The 15,820-nt window shown below is 37.2% G+C and overlaps 1 protein-coding gene across 1 annotated transcript in view; it reads left to right on the top strand.

The window, feature by feature from the left end:
- Nucleotides 1–15,820, top strand: part of Dcdc1 (doublecortin domain containing 1) — a 469,865-nt gene that overhangs the window by 209,620 nt on the left and 244,425 nt on the right. Inside the window, 4 exon segments of the mRNA XM_008851730.2 lie at nucleotides 536–637; nucleotides 3,848–4,021; nucleotides 6,952–7,076; nucleotides 12,177–12,282. Of these exon segments, the coding sequence (XP_008849952.2) occupies nucleotides 536–637; nucleotides 3,848–4,021; nucleotides 6,952–7,076; nucleotides 12,177–12,282 (507 nt within the window).

Raw genomic sequence — 15,820 nt, 5'->3', positions numbered from 1 at the left:
TTTTTTTTTTTTTTTTTTTTTGGTCCAGTGACTGTTGCGTGATGCAATATTTTATCTCTTTTTCTCAACAACTCATTGAATATGTGCACATAAAATGGATCAACTTTCACTGTCCTGTTATGCAACAATTTGCCAGGTTTAATCTCCCTTTAGTGATACATTTTAAATACAACATGAACATTCTTCATGTCATTTGTGGCTTTACATTTTTCCAAGGAGATTGAAATGAACTAGTTAATTGGTTGTTAGCTGACCATTTTGCTGATGTTTTCTCCACTTAGGCATCTTCTGTGGTGAGTGATTCTTCCTTCAACGTCTGAGTTTTATTCTATTTTAAGATGGTTGGGAATGTGAATCAGATTAGTTATTGAAACCAAAGAAACTCTCAGCCTGATTTTGCTCATTTTAATACTCTTGATTTTCAATTATGTACACGTGTTCATACAGTTATTATTATTATTATTTTGCTTTGTACAGTTCCCTTTATATGTGTGTACATGTACTTATTTTTATTTTCAATGTGTTTGTTTCCTAGGTATTTGAAAATGGTAAAGATACTGGAGAGATCTCAATTTATATCAGTAGAAAAGATTTAGAGTCTAATAGCCCAACTCAAAGTGACGATACAATGCAAAGAGTGAGTATTGTTTATGAATGTATTTCCCATGCACCTTACAGCTAATGTAGGCAATTATATCTTAACGTAGTTTATAAAAGTTCAGTCATTTATTCGAAAGCTGAGCTATAGTGGAGTATTAACTCTTGGACCTTTACCTAGCAACATCTTAACCATCACTGTGTTTGTATTTGAAAACGTTTCTAGGCATTGGTTTAAATACAAGATTGCTGGATCCCTCCCCCTTCTCTCTCTCTGTCTCTTTCAGTCTCTGATTTTCTCTCTCTCTGCTTTAAAAAGAAGTGGCATGCTATATAGTGGAGGGGATACTCTGGGTTTGCACTGTCTCTAAGCTGAGCACCCTGACTGACTAACATACAGCCTTGATCTTCTGTGCTCACTGTGAGCAAGTCCCGCTGGTTTATTTTATGTACTCTTACCTTTGCCTATTTTTCAGACAATTGGGATGTTTTTCAGTCAGAACCAACATGTTCAGGGTCTTTATTTGGGGCCTTTGTTTTGCATAAAGGGGTACTAACACCTTTGTTGCTTACAAATTGGGGTTATGAGCCTAAGTGCACACTAGTGTTTTGGGCTCTGTTACCAGTCTTTGTTCAGACGCTTGCTCCTCTCTCCCTTAAGCCTCGCGCCCTCAGGCTTATCTTCCCTGGAAGTATTCATCTCTGGCTTGTATAGCCAATCACAAAAGTTGTGTCTCAGGTGTGTGACTGTCTTTGGATTGTTAGCTGAACCGGAGGAGCCAGGAAAATGCTACCTTGATTGATTAGAGACAGATCCACAGCTTTACATGTTTTTTTTATTTTTTCATACCTTGATACAAATTACAATGTACAAAAGCCCCTCTAGATTTTTCTACCTGTCTCCTAGCCTTTTCCTATTAGAATATTTTAGATTTTAGTAAATGGTTGAAACTGGACTTGGCTTACACAAGGCAATTCCATGGAAACTTGGTGAATTGATTAATGATACACTGAAATTGTGCTTTGCTTCTATTTGCAAGTCAGTCTGGGGGTGGTGTACAGAACTTGAATTACAGGCAGTGTAGCTGTCTTTGTTAGGGAGAGCACTTTGTGATACATAAACAAGACCACTCCCTTGTGTTCATAGTTCCCTCAGTCACTATCCTAAGAAACGTCATACTCTTCGCAGATCTCGGAACAAATTCTTATCCTATAAAGGCCTGGTGATCATAGCTTTAAAGATAAATGGATGAAGATTATCACAATTTTTGGTTTCCACATCCCAGCCCTACTCAATGACCTACAGATGAAAGGCACCAGGGCCTTTACCTCCTGTAGGCTACCAAATGTTCATCTCTGAACACCTAAAGTGCAGTCTGTCACCAAGTTGAGAAAATAGAGATTGCAACACAACTCCTGTGAAAGTGAATTAATTTGGTTAAGTGGTCAGGTACTCACAGCCCACTTCCTCCGCACATTCCTGGCTTTTTGGCCTTTGTGCACATATTTTTTTCTAAGGTCAGGCCTTAGATCTTTTGTATCTTTCCCCTTTACCAAGAAGTGATATTTGTAAAGCAAAATCTTTGTGATTTAAAAAATGACCAGTATTACATGTTTTCTGAAATGATAGCAATGTAGCAAACTAAGCTCAAGGGTTGACACCACACAGAAGTAAATGCAGGGCTTTGAAAATACAGTACATAGATTTCAGATATGTGTGCAGTTCCCACGAAAACAAAACAGTGCAGGTTTTCACTAATGCCTTTGCCTCTCAAACAGCTTAAAGGATAGTAAACACCATTGTGAGTACATTGGATTTGGTTCTGCTTGCTGAGGAATATTAACTTTAATGAAATAAGAAATGTGTCCACGTTTCTAGTCTTTTGCTACTCAGCACTAAAAGTTTGGCGCAATAAAGACAGCAGAAGACTTGAAGTTGGAGATATCATTATATTCTCTAACTGGAACAATGCTCAATTCTTAGATGTTCTGTAAGAGTAGCTGCTGATCAAAAAAATTATTATTGTACTTAGTCAAGAATTTATAGTCAACTAACCAGACACCTGAATTGTATATGGGGACTGAAACTTGCCCCTTCTTTTCTTTTGAGCCTCGGTATTTAGCACTCATATGCCTTCAGTGGAAATTAATAGGAAAAAAGGAAAAAAAATTAAAGAAATTCTGAGCCACAGATAGGCAAGAAAGGACTAAAACTCTACCCAAGGCCCTGCAGGGATTACAGAATAAGAAATTGCAAGACCCCGAGAAGTGACAAGGAAGGGAAGAAAAGGAAGCCAGTGATGGAAGGCAGGGAGAGTGCTGGGCAGTGTGCGCTTCCAAGCAGGACAGGCAGGGCCAGAGTGCAGAAACAAAGGTGGAAGATGACAACGGACTATATCTTTTTAAAATACCACACGTGCCCACAGTTTATTTAATTTACCTTAGGTATGAATTGTGTCTTAAATTCAAGCTCTTGATAATGTAATCTCTGCTTATAAGGCAGAAGCAAAACCCTGTCATTGCTGGCATTTAAAACATCAGCAATTGCACGACACGGGTGCACTCCCATACATGCAGGCAATATACTCATACACACATAATAAAAATAATAAATAAAATATTTTTAAAAACATCAAATGACATCATTTCATAGGTCGTGCGCAATCTAATGATGTCTTATTCTGAACTTGCAAACATCCATTCCTGTAAACATTCCTGAGCTTTGTAGGGCTTGCAATTAAAATGTTTGTAGAAGAATTTTTAGTCAACTTAGCCTGAGTTTATGTTTATTGTTGCAGTCCTGTAAGTGGTAAATTACCCCCACCTGGAGCTTGTTGGTGAACGAGGATAGCCTACTGTAAAACTTTAATTTGGTCTGGAAGGCCCCTGCCAAATCCTGTGGCTCAGACAAGAAAAGCATAACCCTCATCAAAGAGGACTATTACTGTGCGTGGAAGCTAAATGCTCTTTCTGCGAGACTGTCACATTTACTTTCAGTCCCTGTGCCAAAGGGTCAGAGCTCAATCACAAGCCTGTGGCACCCCCTGCTGGTTAAAAGCCCACTCTCACTTTGTTACTTTACACTGAGCTAAACATTGCCTTCATTTCTCACTTCTTTTAACATTCTATATGAATTTAATTAGCATTTGTTTGGACTTCGTTTGTTAGAGTAGAGACAGTTTATCACAGATTTTCACACTTTGGCTGTGTCTTCTACTCCCTCCCCTTCACCGGTCCTTGCCTCCATCAGCTGCTTCTCAAGCTCCATCAAAGTCTTCAAGGGGCTTCCAGCTCACAAGGCCTCAATTTTTCTTCAGTCCGGCTTTTTGATGAGCATGGTCAAGAAATTAAGAATCCACTGCTGCTGAGGAATGAGCAAAAAATATGGCTTTCTTATGGGAAAGCATACAGGTAGGAGCAAGGTGTTTACTCTGTCCTAGGCCTTTCCAGGGGTGAGCTACTTTAGCAGGAAAGTTGAGAAACCAAGTAACGCCCTGAATGCATTAAAAAATGTATTTTGAATTCTGATAAAATTTCAGGGGCATTTTTTTGTGTGTGTGAGACAGCATTGTTTACGGACTATGACTGACCCCCCCCCCCCCCCGTTCTGTCTTAATGCCTTGTCATAGTTCTTGAAGTCTGCCTGTCAGCACAGCAAGAGGGATTTGTTCATGTCTGAGTAGTCACCTTAATGATAGCAGATGGAAACGCCACAGGGGGCCCAAGCCCATCACACTGTCATTGTCGCACACTGCCCTGACCTGCTTCCTCTCCTCTATTTTTTTGTCCCTTTTTAAAGGAGAAATGGATGGTAATTGAAAAGGATCTTAAGCAAGATTTATAAAGCTGTAGACAACATGATTCCCCACTATATCTCTATGTTTTCACAAATAAAGTCTTAACCTTTTAAGCACCAGTGACAGGACCATAAAGATAAATTGGTAAAGCCTGTAAGCCTCTCCTATGGAAGTTATATTCCTCCATGGTGCTTTGCATTATTTCACAATAATTACTGGTTATTGCTGAGCATTGTGTAAATTTTTGTAGATTGGTAAATTCCTGCATAAAATTATCTGTATCTCTGAAGGAAGGAAGGCAGCGATATCCAGGCGCTGATGAGCTGGACTCTTGTGCTGAACATCTTGGGAATTTATGCATATTTTGACAGGATACATCCAGATGAATTCTGTAACTGCTTGTCAGGAAACTTAAACACACTTTTTCTGGCATATTTTTAATTTCTTAGCTTATTATTTAGTAGTAGAGCAGAATAAGGGAAATCATTTTCTGTGTAGGGTATAATTGATCTCACTTTAATTACATTGAAAACTGTAGAAACAGACCTACATTTCAGCAAATTGAGAACTGATTGGATTTGTTATTTGTTCAAAATTTCACCTATTAAAACAACAATATTCTTAGAAATCCATGAAGTATTAGGGAAAGTTGATAGGGTAATTTTTGATGGCATGCTACAAAATTTTGTGCCGTCTGTCCCAATAGAATAAAATTAAGATATGTGTTGATTCCTTATGCCTTATAATTTATAGAATTAAAGATATCATTAAGGAATTTAACATTATTCTATTATAGGCAAATTTCAAGAGATTAATTACATTGTGAGTAGAATTGTTTTTACAATGATAAAAACAATAAGAGATTTTACAGTAGCAAAAACTCTTATATAATATAGTATTCCCTTCTAGTTTTTTTTTTTCAAGGAAAGACTTGAATCAAATATATGTCAGCATTATTTCTTCTTAATGTCATTGCTAAAGTGAAAGCAGCAACTTACTAGATGTTTCTATAATTCAGTATTTTTAAAGATCAAACACGTATACTTAGCTCATTATATTTGTGAAATGAATAGCAAAAGGCTACTCCTGGCATTATTTTTATTATGTAGTACATAATATGGATTAGTCTATAATCAGTTGATGGTTTTAGCTGGAGAAATTTTAAGTTCATGTATTTGCTTGTATTACATAGCTATTTTAATAGAATTATTTTTGTTTTAAATATAAAATGCTAATGTGATTTAGAGCATAAAGGAGCCACGACAGCATCTTGCCACCAGCTGAATTTTAAAATTTGTATTTCTAAAAAATGTATTACCCACTAGTTTAAAATATACTGAGAAAATATAAAATATGGGCTAAGTAAATAGTGTTTATTTTTGGGAATAATTCTAGTACATATAATTAATTTTGACATAAAGGGTCAGTCTATTAATTTGTACAGACCAATATTTGTCAATATTTGAATTTTCCTCCCAAATTTCTATTTTGAAAAATAGAAATTTAATATTCTTTGGAAAGAATATTAAAATGAATCCATATACATTCTTGATCTTGATTCACCCATTTAATGAGATTTCCATATTTGTTTACCCCCTTTGAAAATAATTCTAGACTATTATGAACATTTTACTACTAAATGCTTCAGCAGCTTGAAGAACAGGATCTTCTTCTACAAAACCACATTAAAATATCTAGCACTTTATAATAATATATTATTGTCTAACATACTGCTTGTATTTGAGCTACCCAAAATGCACTGTCGAGCTTTGTATAACCCAGTATCCAAATAGGCTTCCTGTTTTACATTTGGTTATCTTCTATAGCTCTTTTTAATTTAAACTATTCCTTCCACTTATACTTTGCTTCTCATCATACTAGTTTGTTTTTGAAGAATTCAAGCAGTTTTCTGATAGAATGTCCCATGTGCTAGATTTGTCTGTTTTATCATGGCTAGATTCAGTTTAAATATTTTTGGCAATAAGATTCACAGATGATGTGGTTGTGTCCTTTAATTCTAGAATTAAATACTAAATGTTTATCAGTCTAGAGAAGAATTATCATAGAAGACCATTCATTATATTTAAAATATTTTCAATTTGATTTTAATTTTCAAATTCACCTAAAACAATGTGCCCAATAATAGATGTGAAACTCAAATCAGTTTAAGATTTAATAATACTTAGTGAGCTCACAAAAAATAGCTGTTTATAGTGAAATATTGTGGAATCATTTAATTACCAGTTCCAGACATCACTGTGGATATATATATATGAATTAGTTATACATGACAAATAAATTATGTAAAAAATCAATTTTATTTTTTAATTAAATTTTTTTCATTGTTGCAATTATTTTTAAATTACACAAGTTGCAACTATCTTTTGCACATCATGAATCAGCTAAATAAACTATAATGTAGATTTCAGGTATCAATATAAGATACCAACAGTAGTGCATTTTATTAGGCACTGATTTCCATACCTTATTGCTTATTGCACTCAACTTTCAATATGTATTATCTGCAGGTAGATTTAATATTTTTTTCTATTTTCAGATCTCACTAAACTCTGTTTTGACTCTGACCTTTGACCAAGTGGCTGCATTTGCCAGAGATGGCGTCACTGTTGTCTATAAGACCTTCCTGGATGCTAATGCTGCTCCAAGACTCGGATATGATGAGTAAATTAATATGTGTATAATTAAAGTAAGCTATCACCCAATTCAAGATTTCCAGACTGAGAGATTTGAAGCACTAAAATAAATTCTTTAAATATCTTTAAGCAATTTCTTGTTATATTTTTGCTTCATGATATAATGAGGTCAGGCCTGAAAGACTTCCCTTTGTTGTTGTTGTTGTTTTTTTTTTTTTTTAAAGAAATCATATGATGTAGTGAGCAGTTTCTGCTTTGAAGAAGTCACAATTTTGTTTGGAATATAAAAACTGTTTTAATGGTTATTTCCAAATCAGTAACCTTAAGTGGATTCATTAAAATATAAAATAATATGTTCTCTTCGAATCCTTACATTTACACCTTTGATTTGATGATGATAAAATGAGAACAAATAAAGTGTGCTTGGGGCTCCATGGCACAGTGGAAGGAAGAGTGGAGAATTGTTATGAGGATCTGGGAGTTTAGCCTCATCTCGCTCATGACTGCTATGAGCAGATGGGTGCCAGTTTCTTATCTGTAAATAATAAAAGCTGTCACTCTGTCAGAGTTGATTGCATGCCATACAAAATCATAAACTAATTGTGTAACATTTTATTTAATTCTCAAATGAGAGTTTTAATCACAGAAGTCCCTGTTATTATTCCATTTTTTAGAGACAGAAACCAAGACAAAAAGAGGTAGTTTGCTCAGTGTCACACCCTGGCACCTGGTGAACCAGGATTCTAACCCACATCATCAGTCTTAAGGATCTAGATGCTTCCCCGTGTCCAGCACAGTCCAGAAGGGCTTCTTATTGGTGGATGCACGTTTCATGACTACTGGGACTGAGGAACTGAAAATTTAATTTATTTAAATTAAACAATTTAAACAGTTACAACTTTAATATACAGCTAAGAAGGCAGGGCATAGACAGAAAGCCAAAAGCAGTCCGATGAGGCTGCTCATTCTAGACAGTGACAAGCATAGTTGGTCTTCCTTAGGATTGGTTTAAACCACGGTTCTAGCCCCCATTGACTGCTTGCACTTTTCATGAAAGATTTGGATATAGTTATTCTTTTTTCTCTTCTTTCCTTTCTTTTCTTTCTTTCTTTCTTTCTTTCTTTCTTTCTTTCTTTCTTTCTTTCTTTCTTTCTTTCTTTCTTTCTTTCTTTTTTGGTAGACAGAAAATAACTCATCACCATTCTTTTTATAAATGACCATTGTTCCATTTATAGGAAGATTTCTTTTGTGTGCAAGAATCTTTTTCCAAGCTGTTAAATTTGCCTAGAACCAGGCTGGTGAGATAGCTCAGCACGGATAGGCATTTGCTACCTAAGCCTGGAAACCAAGTTCGAGCCTCAGAACCCTCATTACAGTGGGAGAAGAGTGCTGACTCCACACAGTTGTCCTTTGACCTCCTCACATGTGCATCCACCACATGCAAGTGTGCCCGTGTGTGCATACATATACGCTCATACACACAAATAATGAATGAACAGGTTTTTAAAAGAAAATCTGCCAAAAGCTTTTCCCTTAAACTTCTGCTAGGAATTTACATTTGAACTTGTGTCCTCTCCTATTCTACCACTAAGCTACATAGCCTACCCCATCTTGTAGCTCTTTTTAATTTTGCTTCCTTGGATACAGTGACTACTATTTTACAGAATGAATTCAAATTAGATCTAGGTCCCTAAGTGTAACAAATGTGAAGCTACCTTTACTAATGCCAACTAAATTTGTTTGATAATTTAGTTAATTTTTATACCCCATCTGAAGTTTCTAAACTCAAAAGTGGATCATTTGAAATATAATAGTCATGCTCTTATTTTTCATATTTCACAGAGTATTGCTAAATTTGCTATTACTAGCCCCCAGACTGGTTTCTTATTTTCCTTTATTTTTGAAAATTTCACATATGTATACAATGAAGTATGATTATATTTATCCTTATTTCCCCTCTTCAGTTTTCCTTATCCTCTCCCAAGAAGCCCCTTCCCAACTTCATGTCTTCTTTTTCTTAAAAAATTTGGGGGGCTTCTTTTGAGACAGGGCCTCCTCCCTGCAGCCCAAGCTGGCCTGGAACTTGCTACATAGACCATGTTGGCTTTGATCTTACAGAGATCCATCTGCCTCTGCCCCCTGAGTGCTGAGATTAAAGGTGTGTGCCACCACAACCTCTCATGTCTTCTTTTTGATAGTCCACTAAACTCAGTTAGAGCTGCCCATATGTGCCTGGTGTGAGGCCATCCACTGGAACATGGGAAATCTACCAGCATCTTCAATGAAGAATGATTCTTTCTTCTCCAGTAACTATCCATTGCCAATAACTCCTCAGTGTGGAGTGGAGCCTGGAGATCCTCTATCCTGTCTGTGCCAGGCTTTGGATGGCTTGATCTTGTATAGGTCTTGTGCAGGTAACCACAGCTGCTATGAGATCATGATTGCAACAGCCATGCCATGTCCAGAAGGCAGCATTTCACAGCACTCCTCCATCCTCCAGCTCTTACATTCTCCCTGCTTCTTCTTCCACAATGTTCCCTGGGCCATGGTGATAAATACTGATGTCCCATTTAGGAATGAACACTCAGTCCGTTATTCTCAGTACTTTGACCAGTTCTTCATCTCTTCACTGACTTCTGCTCACTGCAAATAGAAGCTTCTCTGACCAAGACTGACAGCAGCCCAGGTCTGTGGGTACAGAAATAAATATTTAGAAAGCAATTTGACAGCATGATAATTTAAGCAAAGTAACAATAGCAGGTTCTACCCTAGGGCCTATGACCTGAGTCATGGGCTTTTGACCAGGATTACAGAAGGAGGCATGAAATTCCCTCCTGTGGCAGGCCACAAATCTAATAAGAAAGCAGTTCATATAAGAGTTGTGCCACTGTTGCATCAGTAGGCACTTCTGTCTGGCAAGTTGGTATCACAGCAGTCCAGCGATGGATAAGACCATGATACCTTTCACTGGCGGTGGCCTGCATAGCATCTTCTAGCATTGTGAAAGCTAGTCAGCAGGGAGGAAGTTTCCTTGCCAATTTAAGATTGATTTCTCTATGCTCTTCAGCCCAAGAGTTGAGTGTCTTCAGCAATAAGGTCTTGCCATGTAGCTATGGTAGGTGCACTGAATAGCTTTAGTTGTCAACTTGACACACCTGGGTAGAGGGAATCTTAATTAAGGGATTTCCTCCATCGGACTGGCCTGTGGCCATGTCTGTGGGGCATTTTCTTGATTGTTGAGTGGTATGGGTGGGTCCAGCCCACTGTGAGCAGTGCTACCCCTGGAAAGTAGTCTTGTGTTGTATAAGAAAGCAGGCTGAGCACAGTCCATGGGAGCAGACCAGTAAGCAGTGTTTCTCTGTGGTCTGTGCTCCAGGTTTCTGCCCTGAGTTCCTGTCTTGGCTTCCCTTGAGATGGACTGTGAGCTGTAAGCCAAATAAATCTTTTCCTCCCCAAGTTGGCTTTGATCAGTGTTTTTATCACAGCAATAGAAAGCTAACAAAGACAATGGGTAAGCAAAGGCAATGGTAATAGCCTGTGTTGTTGTGGAGGCCTCTGGAGCCTTCCTAACCAATAATTCATAGGGAGATATCCCATGTTTTGTACCGCTTTTTTCATTTAATAGGCATTCTGGCAGCAGCATTGTCCACTCATGCAGGGTAAATCACTCTTTTCAGAAAGTTGTATTTCAAAATCAGCTTACAAGTGGATTTCCATGAAGCTTTTACAGACATCTTTAATTTGGTTAACCCACCCTCTACCCCTTCCTCGCCCTATCCCTGCTTTAACCTCAGTATTCCCCCTTCTTCACCTTGATGCATGTTCTATCCCTTCACTTATTGTTTTTCTAAGTTGGGTTATAAGATAGTAAGCTTTCATATGGCTTTTCATGCCACTTCCCTTGGGTTAGTCTCTCCTTCTCCCCCTGATTCCAACCATGCTCTCACTCCCCTCCCAGCTTAAGCCTTTTCACCTTCCCACCATGTACTACCTCACTATCTTCCCTGTAATCTATTCCCCTCCCCGACTGTACTCTCGCCAAATGCCCCTTTCTACTTTCCTGACCTCTGCTTATGCTCCATATTAAATACACAAAACAAAAGATTTGAAGCAAGGACCTATAAGAGAGAATATACAGTATTTACCTTTCCAGACCTGAGTTAACTCATTCATTATAATTTTTCCAAATATTTCATTTTGTGTATGTACTTCATTTTTCTTATCCATTCATCTGTTGATGGACATGTAGGTTGACTCCATCTCCTAGCTAGTATAACCAAAGCAGCAGTGAACTTGGATGTGCCAGTGTCCCTGTAATAAGATGTAAAGTCCCCAGATTGGTTTCTATTGGATACAGTGCTGTATGGTATGTTCCAATAGATCAGTGATGGGCCAGGTAATTGTTTTAGATAAGGATTGGGTCACCTTTAAGATAAGTGGCTTGTCTGTACTAAGAATGAAGTCTAACCCCTGTAGATTGCACTTTTCCCCCTAGAGTTCCAACTAGTCTGTGGTGCTTCCAAAGACTCTCCTGAAAATTCCAAACTAACATGCTTAACCAAACATTATACATATGAAATATCCTTTATTACTCATAGCTTAGTGTGTTTGAACTACAAACTTAACACAGAAGACAGTTTCCATGTCAAGTCACTCTCTAAGATTATTTTTGTTTCCTTTCTTAAAATATTGTATTTATTATTTTTATTTTATGTGTATGAGCGTATTACCTGCATGTATGTAAGTGCACCCATGTCATGCAATGACCATGGAAGTCAGAAGAGGGCATCAGGCCCCTGGAACTGGAGTTACAGATGATTGTTAGCCATCATGTGGGTGCTGGGATTCAAATCTGGGTCCTCTGGAAGAGCTGTCAGTGCTCTTAGCCACTGACCAATCTCTCCAGGCCCATTGTTTTCTTTCTATTAATAATTAATTAGGAGTTTAACAGCCCAATATCATAAATAAATGTTCCCACTTATAAATGCTAACATAGTTAACAAATCTATTTAAAAATGTTATGATGTATACAGTTTATCTTTCACTAGTAGAGAATATGATTCATAAATTATGATATTATAAAGTGTTTTTATTCTAACAAAAAATTGAAATATTCTATTGTTCTTAGTTATGCAGTTTGTGAGGGATTTCCAGCGAACTTTAACTTCACCAGCCAACAGATACCTGGTCAATTTGAAAAGGTGGACCTGGAGAACTATTTCCTGCAGAGCAAGGTCAGATTTTATTGGTTGCAACAAGGCATGTTTTATATATTGGACATTCAGTTAATATTCTAAAGTGCCACAGTGACTATTTTAAAAAGATTTACCTTAAAACCAAAAACTGCACATGTTTCTGTTTACATCTTGTTAATTAAGTACTTCAAAATTGACACAATCTATCACATTCATACTCGGAAAAATTTGACTTGAAGTATATTATTTAAGTTTCATTGTCATATTTTCTTTGTGCCAGCTGAACTAATGAGTTTGAGTTGTTTAAAAAGCTTTCAAGATGCCTGTTGCCTTCTGCTGGCAAGGTGGCTTAGTCAGTAACAGTGCTTGTAGTCATGGATGACCACCCGAGTTCAGTCCTGGGATGCCACATGGTCAAAGAAGAGAACCGGCTTCCACCAATTTTGCTGTATCATGCATGCCTGTGTGTGCACATACAGACAAACACACATGCACACACATGCAGATACAAATATATAGATACTTTAAGAGAAAATATGTCGGTTATCTGTTATTTCTCTATACATTAGGATCTGATTCATTTTCTTCATTGGTCGATGTATCTAATGGTTCTGAACTCATCTAGAAAACCTAATTTATAGCAACCAAACCCACATCTATTCCCACATCTATTTATCAATTTATACTTTGGAATTTTGTCTTTCTATAACTTTTATTCAAATTGAATTATTAAAGACATTTTAAGAATATCTGAAGAGGAATAATTCTCTTTGTATATCTTAGCTAACAAACTCTTTGTAAAATTGTTGTTCATGTCAGTTTATAAACTTTGGTTTTTGAGTAAGAGGAAATCAAAACTCAAAGACACGCTGAATGATATTTGTATCTGAAAGAAGCAGGATTCCCTGCCCACCCAATCTGAATCTCTTATTTCTAAGACAAAATGTAAAAGACACATTGCCCAAACCTATTTCAGTTAAATTTTCCCATGTTACCCACTGAGTCTCTATCATAGCAAAATGTATGCTGAAAATCTTGGTTATTTCAAAAAGCATATGAATTGAAATGGTATAACTATAGAAGTGGAATAAAATAAATATTTCTAGTCCTGTCTGAGTCCGAGCAAATTTAGAAATTAAGAGTAAATGGAATAGTGCTCTAATTCATGCCTTTTATATTTCAAAACCTTCTGACATTGAGCTATATTTGCACTAGGTCTGATCCTGTTGGCTTCCCTCATTAGAACTTTGTTATGCTATTACTTTCCTGCTCCAAAAACCTTGCATACCTGACTGTGAGCTAGTGAAATTCCATGTACCCCTACTCTCAATTGGCCTCTCCAATCTTTTCATCATCTCTGTACCATACCTGACAGCTGGACTAGTAATCTGTGTGTAGTAACAGGCTTCTGATATACTTGAACCTTAGCTTGTGCTGTCCCTTGCCTGAGATAACATCTCTAACCAGTATCATGCCCCAACTCTTAAGGCTGTACTCAACTCCACCGTCTTCCATGCAGCCATCTCAGATTCTCTGAAAAGAATTCACTGCTGTTTTGTATTCTCAGAACTCCCATTTTTTCCTATGAAAACTTTTCCTAGAGTTTGTGCTTTGGAACAAACATTTGCTCTTCTGGGCTTCTGGGTTTCTGGGCTTCAACTCTTGGGACACAGACATTATATCTTTCTCATCTCTGTATGCCCAAGTGCTATTAAAGAATCTTGAACGGCGTACATACATAGAAACACACACACACACACACACACACACACACACACACACACACACACACACAAAGGTATACAGGCACATATCCATGTATAATGGATTTTTGAAACAGGAACTCATGTAGCCCAGACTGGTTAAATCCTTTGTGTGTTAGCCAGGTCAGGTTGTGCATTTCCTGCTGGTGAAAGCACTCTGGCCTTCCTCGTAATGTCTATGTGGTTCCCTCTACCTGGAATTCAAGCTCCCTTTCTTCCTTTGTCACTGCCCTGTGGCCATCTCTGTCAGTCTTGTGCCATGTCCTAGCATGGAGTCTGGCATATATAGTTGGTATTCAATAAATGCTCTTGAAATCTTGCCCATCACTCTAGCCCTATTTGATTTGTGACTGCTTCAAGAAATCTTTATCTCACCCTTTCCTCAAACTATACATGATAAATCTGGCCTTAAGAGTCCCACAAAATTTCTCTTACATTGTTCATAATGATATTGAATTAGATGCTGTTCAATTGTTATTAACAATTAATATTAATACTAATAATAGTATGTGTTGTATGCATGTGTGTGTGTTTGCCCATGTATGTATGTATGGAGGCCAGAGGTTGACCTTGGATGTCTCCTTCTACTGTTCTCTACCTTATTTTTTAAGGCAGGGTCTCTGACTGAACATGGAGCTTGACATTTTGGATAGGCTGGCTGGCTAGTGAGCAACTGGCATCTTTCTTCATGGCTCAAAGTCAACCATTCCCCAGCTTTGGGCTTATTTCAGGTTACTTTGGGAGTACATAGAGTAGATTCTATTGAGAATGTTGGAATTAGAAGGGTTTTAGTTTAACAGAAAGGATTCAGTGACTGTTCTGTTCTTCTAAAAAAGATGTTGGAAATATTTGATCTATAGCAAGATCTGATCTCATGTTAGGAAGCTAACTTGGGAAGATCTTGTCTTATCCTTCCTGGTAGATGCAAGATTCCTCAAGGACACATCCTCTTGTGCTTGCAGCAATATCTATATGTTCAGATACTAGACTGAATTAAGTAAGTGAATTGATGAACTCACTTCACAGAGACCAGCTCAAACTAGAAGGAAGAAAAAAGAATCTTAAACGGAGACCAGGGGAAGAGAGCCCAAAGGAGACTTTTCTTTTTGCTGTTCTCACCAATTAGTGCTCTACAAGATCACTAAGATTCTCTAGCACCGAGAAGGCAGAAAATAGTCTGTAGTTAATTTACTATTATTAATTGACTCTAATGACTTAATTAAAATGAGAAAATATTCATCTTAAATAAATGGTTTGGCACTATTCTTGGAAGAAGAAACTGAATCTGAATACATTTGGGTCCAACTAAAATAGAGTTAAAAAGCAAAAACTTGATAAATCAGCCAGTAAAGTGAGGCTTTCAGGACAAATGGCTCTCCCTTTGCTATGAAACCTTTAAAATCCTTTCAGCAAAGTGTCTCCAATTATTTACAGAGAGGTGATCAGTGCATCAGGAATAGTAATTTAATAACTTGAAAAGGAGCACTTTAAAGCTGGATGCAGGCAGAGGTGACAGATATCTACAGGGCATTTTATTGTGGAATCTTGCTGCTCATTGAGGTAAAGAAGGCACTAAGAGGATTACAACAGGGTTTGAGGGAAGGGAAGAAAAAGCCAATATTCTTGATGCATAGGTTTTAAAATTGGCTGGAGATAGAGATATCAGTGGCCAACCCCTGACTGTTCTTTTAAGTCTCATATTGACAAGTAAAACCTTTCCTACAGAGAAGTATCTGGAACATATAATCCCCATTTGTAATGTGGGAGACCAATATAACTCTGACAATTACAACCTGTTGCTCTTTTATCCATTT

This window comes from Nannospalax galili, unplaced genomic scaffold (assembly GCF_000622305.1).
Source record: "Nannospalax galili isolate Female #2095 unplaced genomic scaffold, S.galili_v1.0 scaffold11, whole genome shotgun sequence".
Lineage (NCBI taxonomy): Eukaryota > Metazoa > Chordata > Mammalia > Rodentia > Spalacidae > Nannospalax > Nannospalax galili.
The sequence above is the reverse complement of the archived record's forward strand: the minus strand, read 5'-3'. Positions and strand labels throughout refer to the sequence as shown.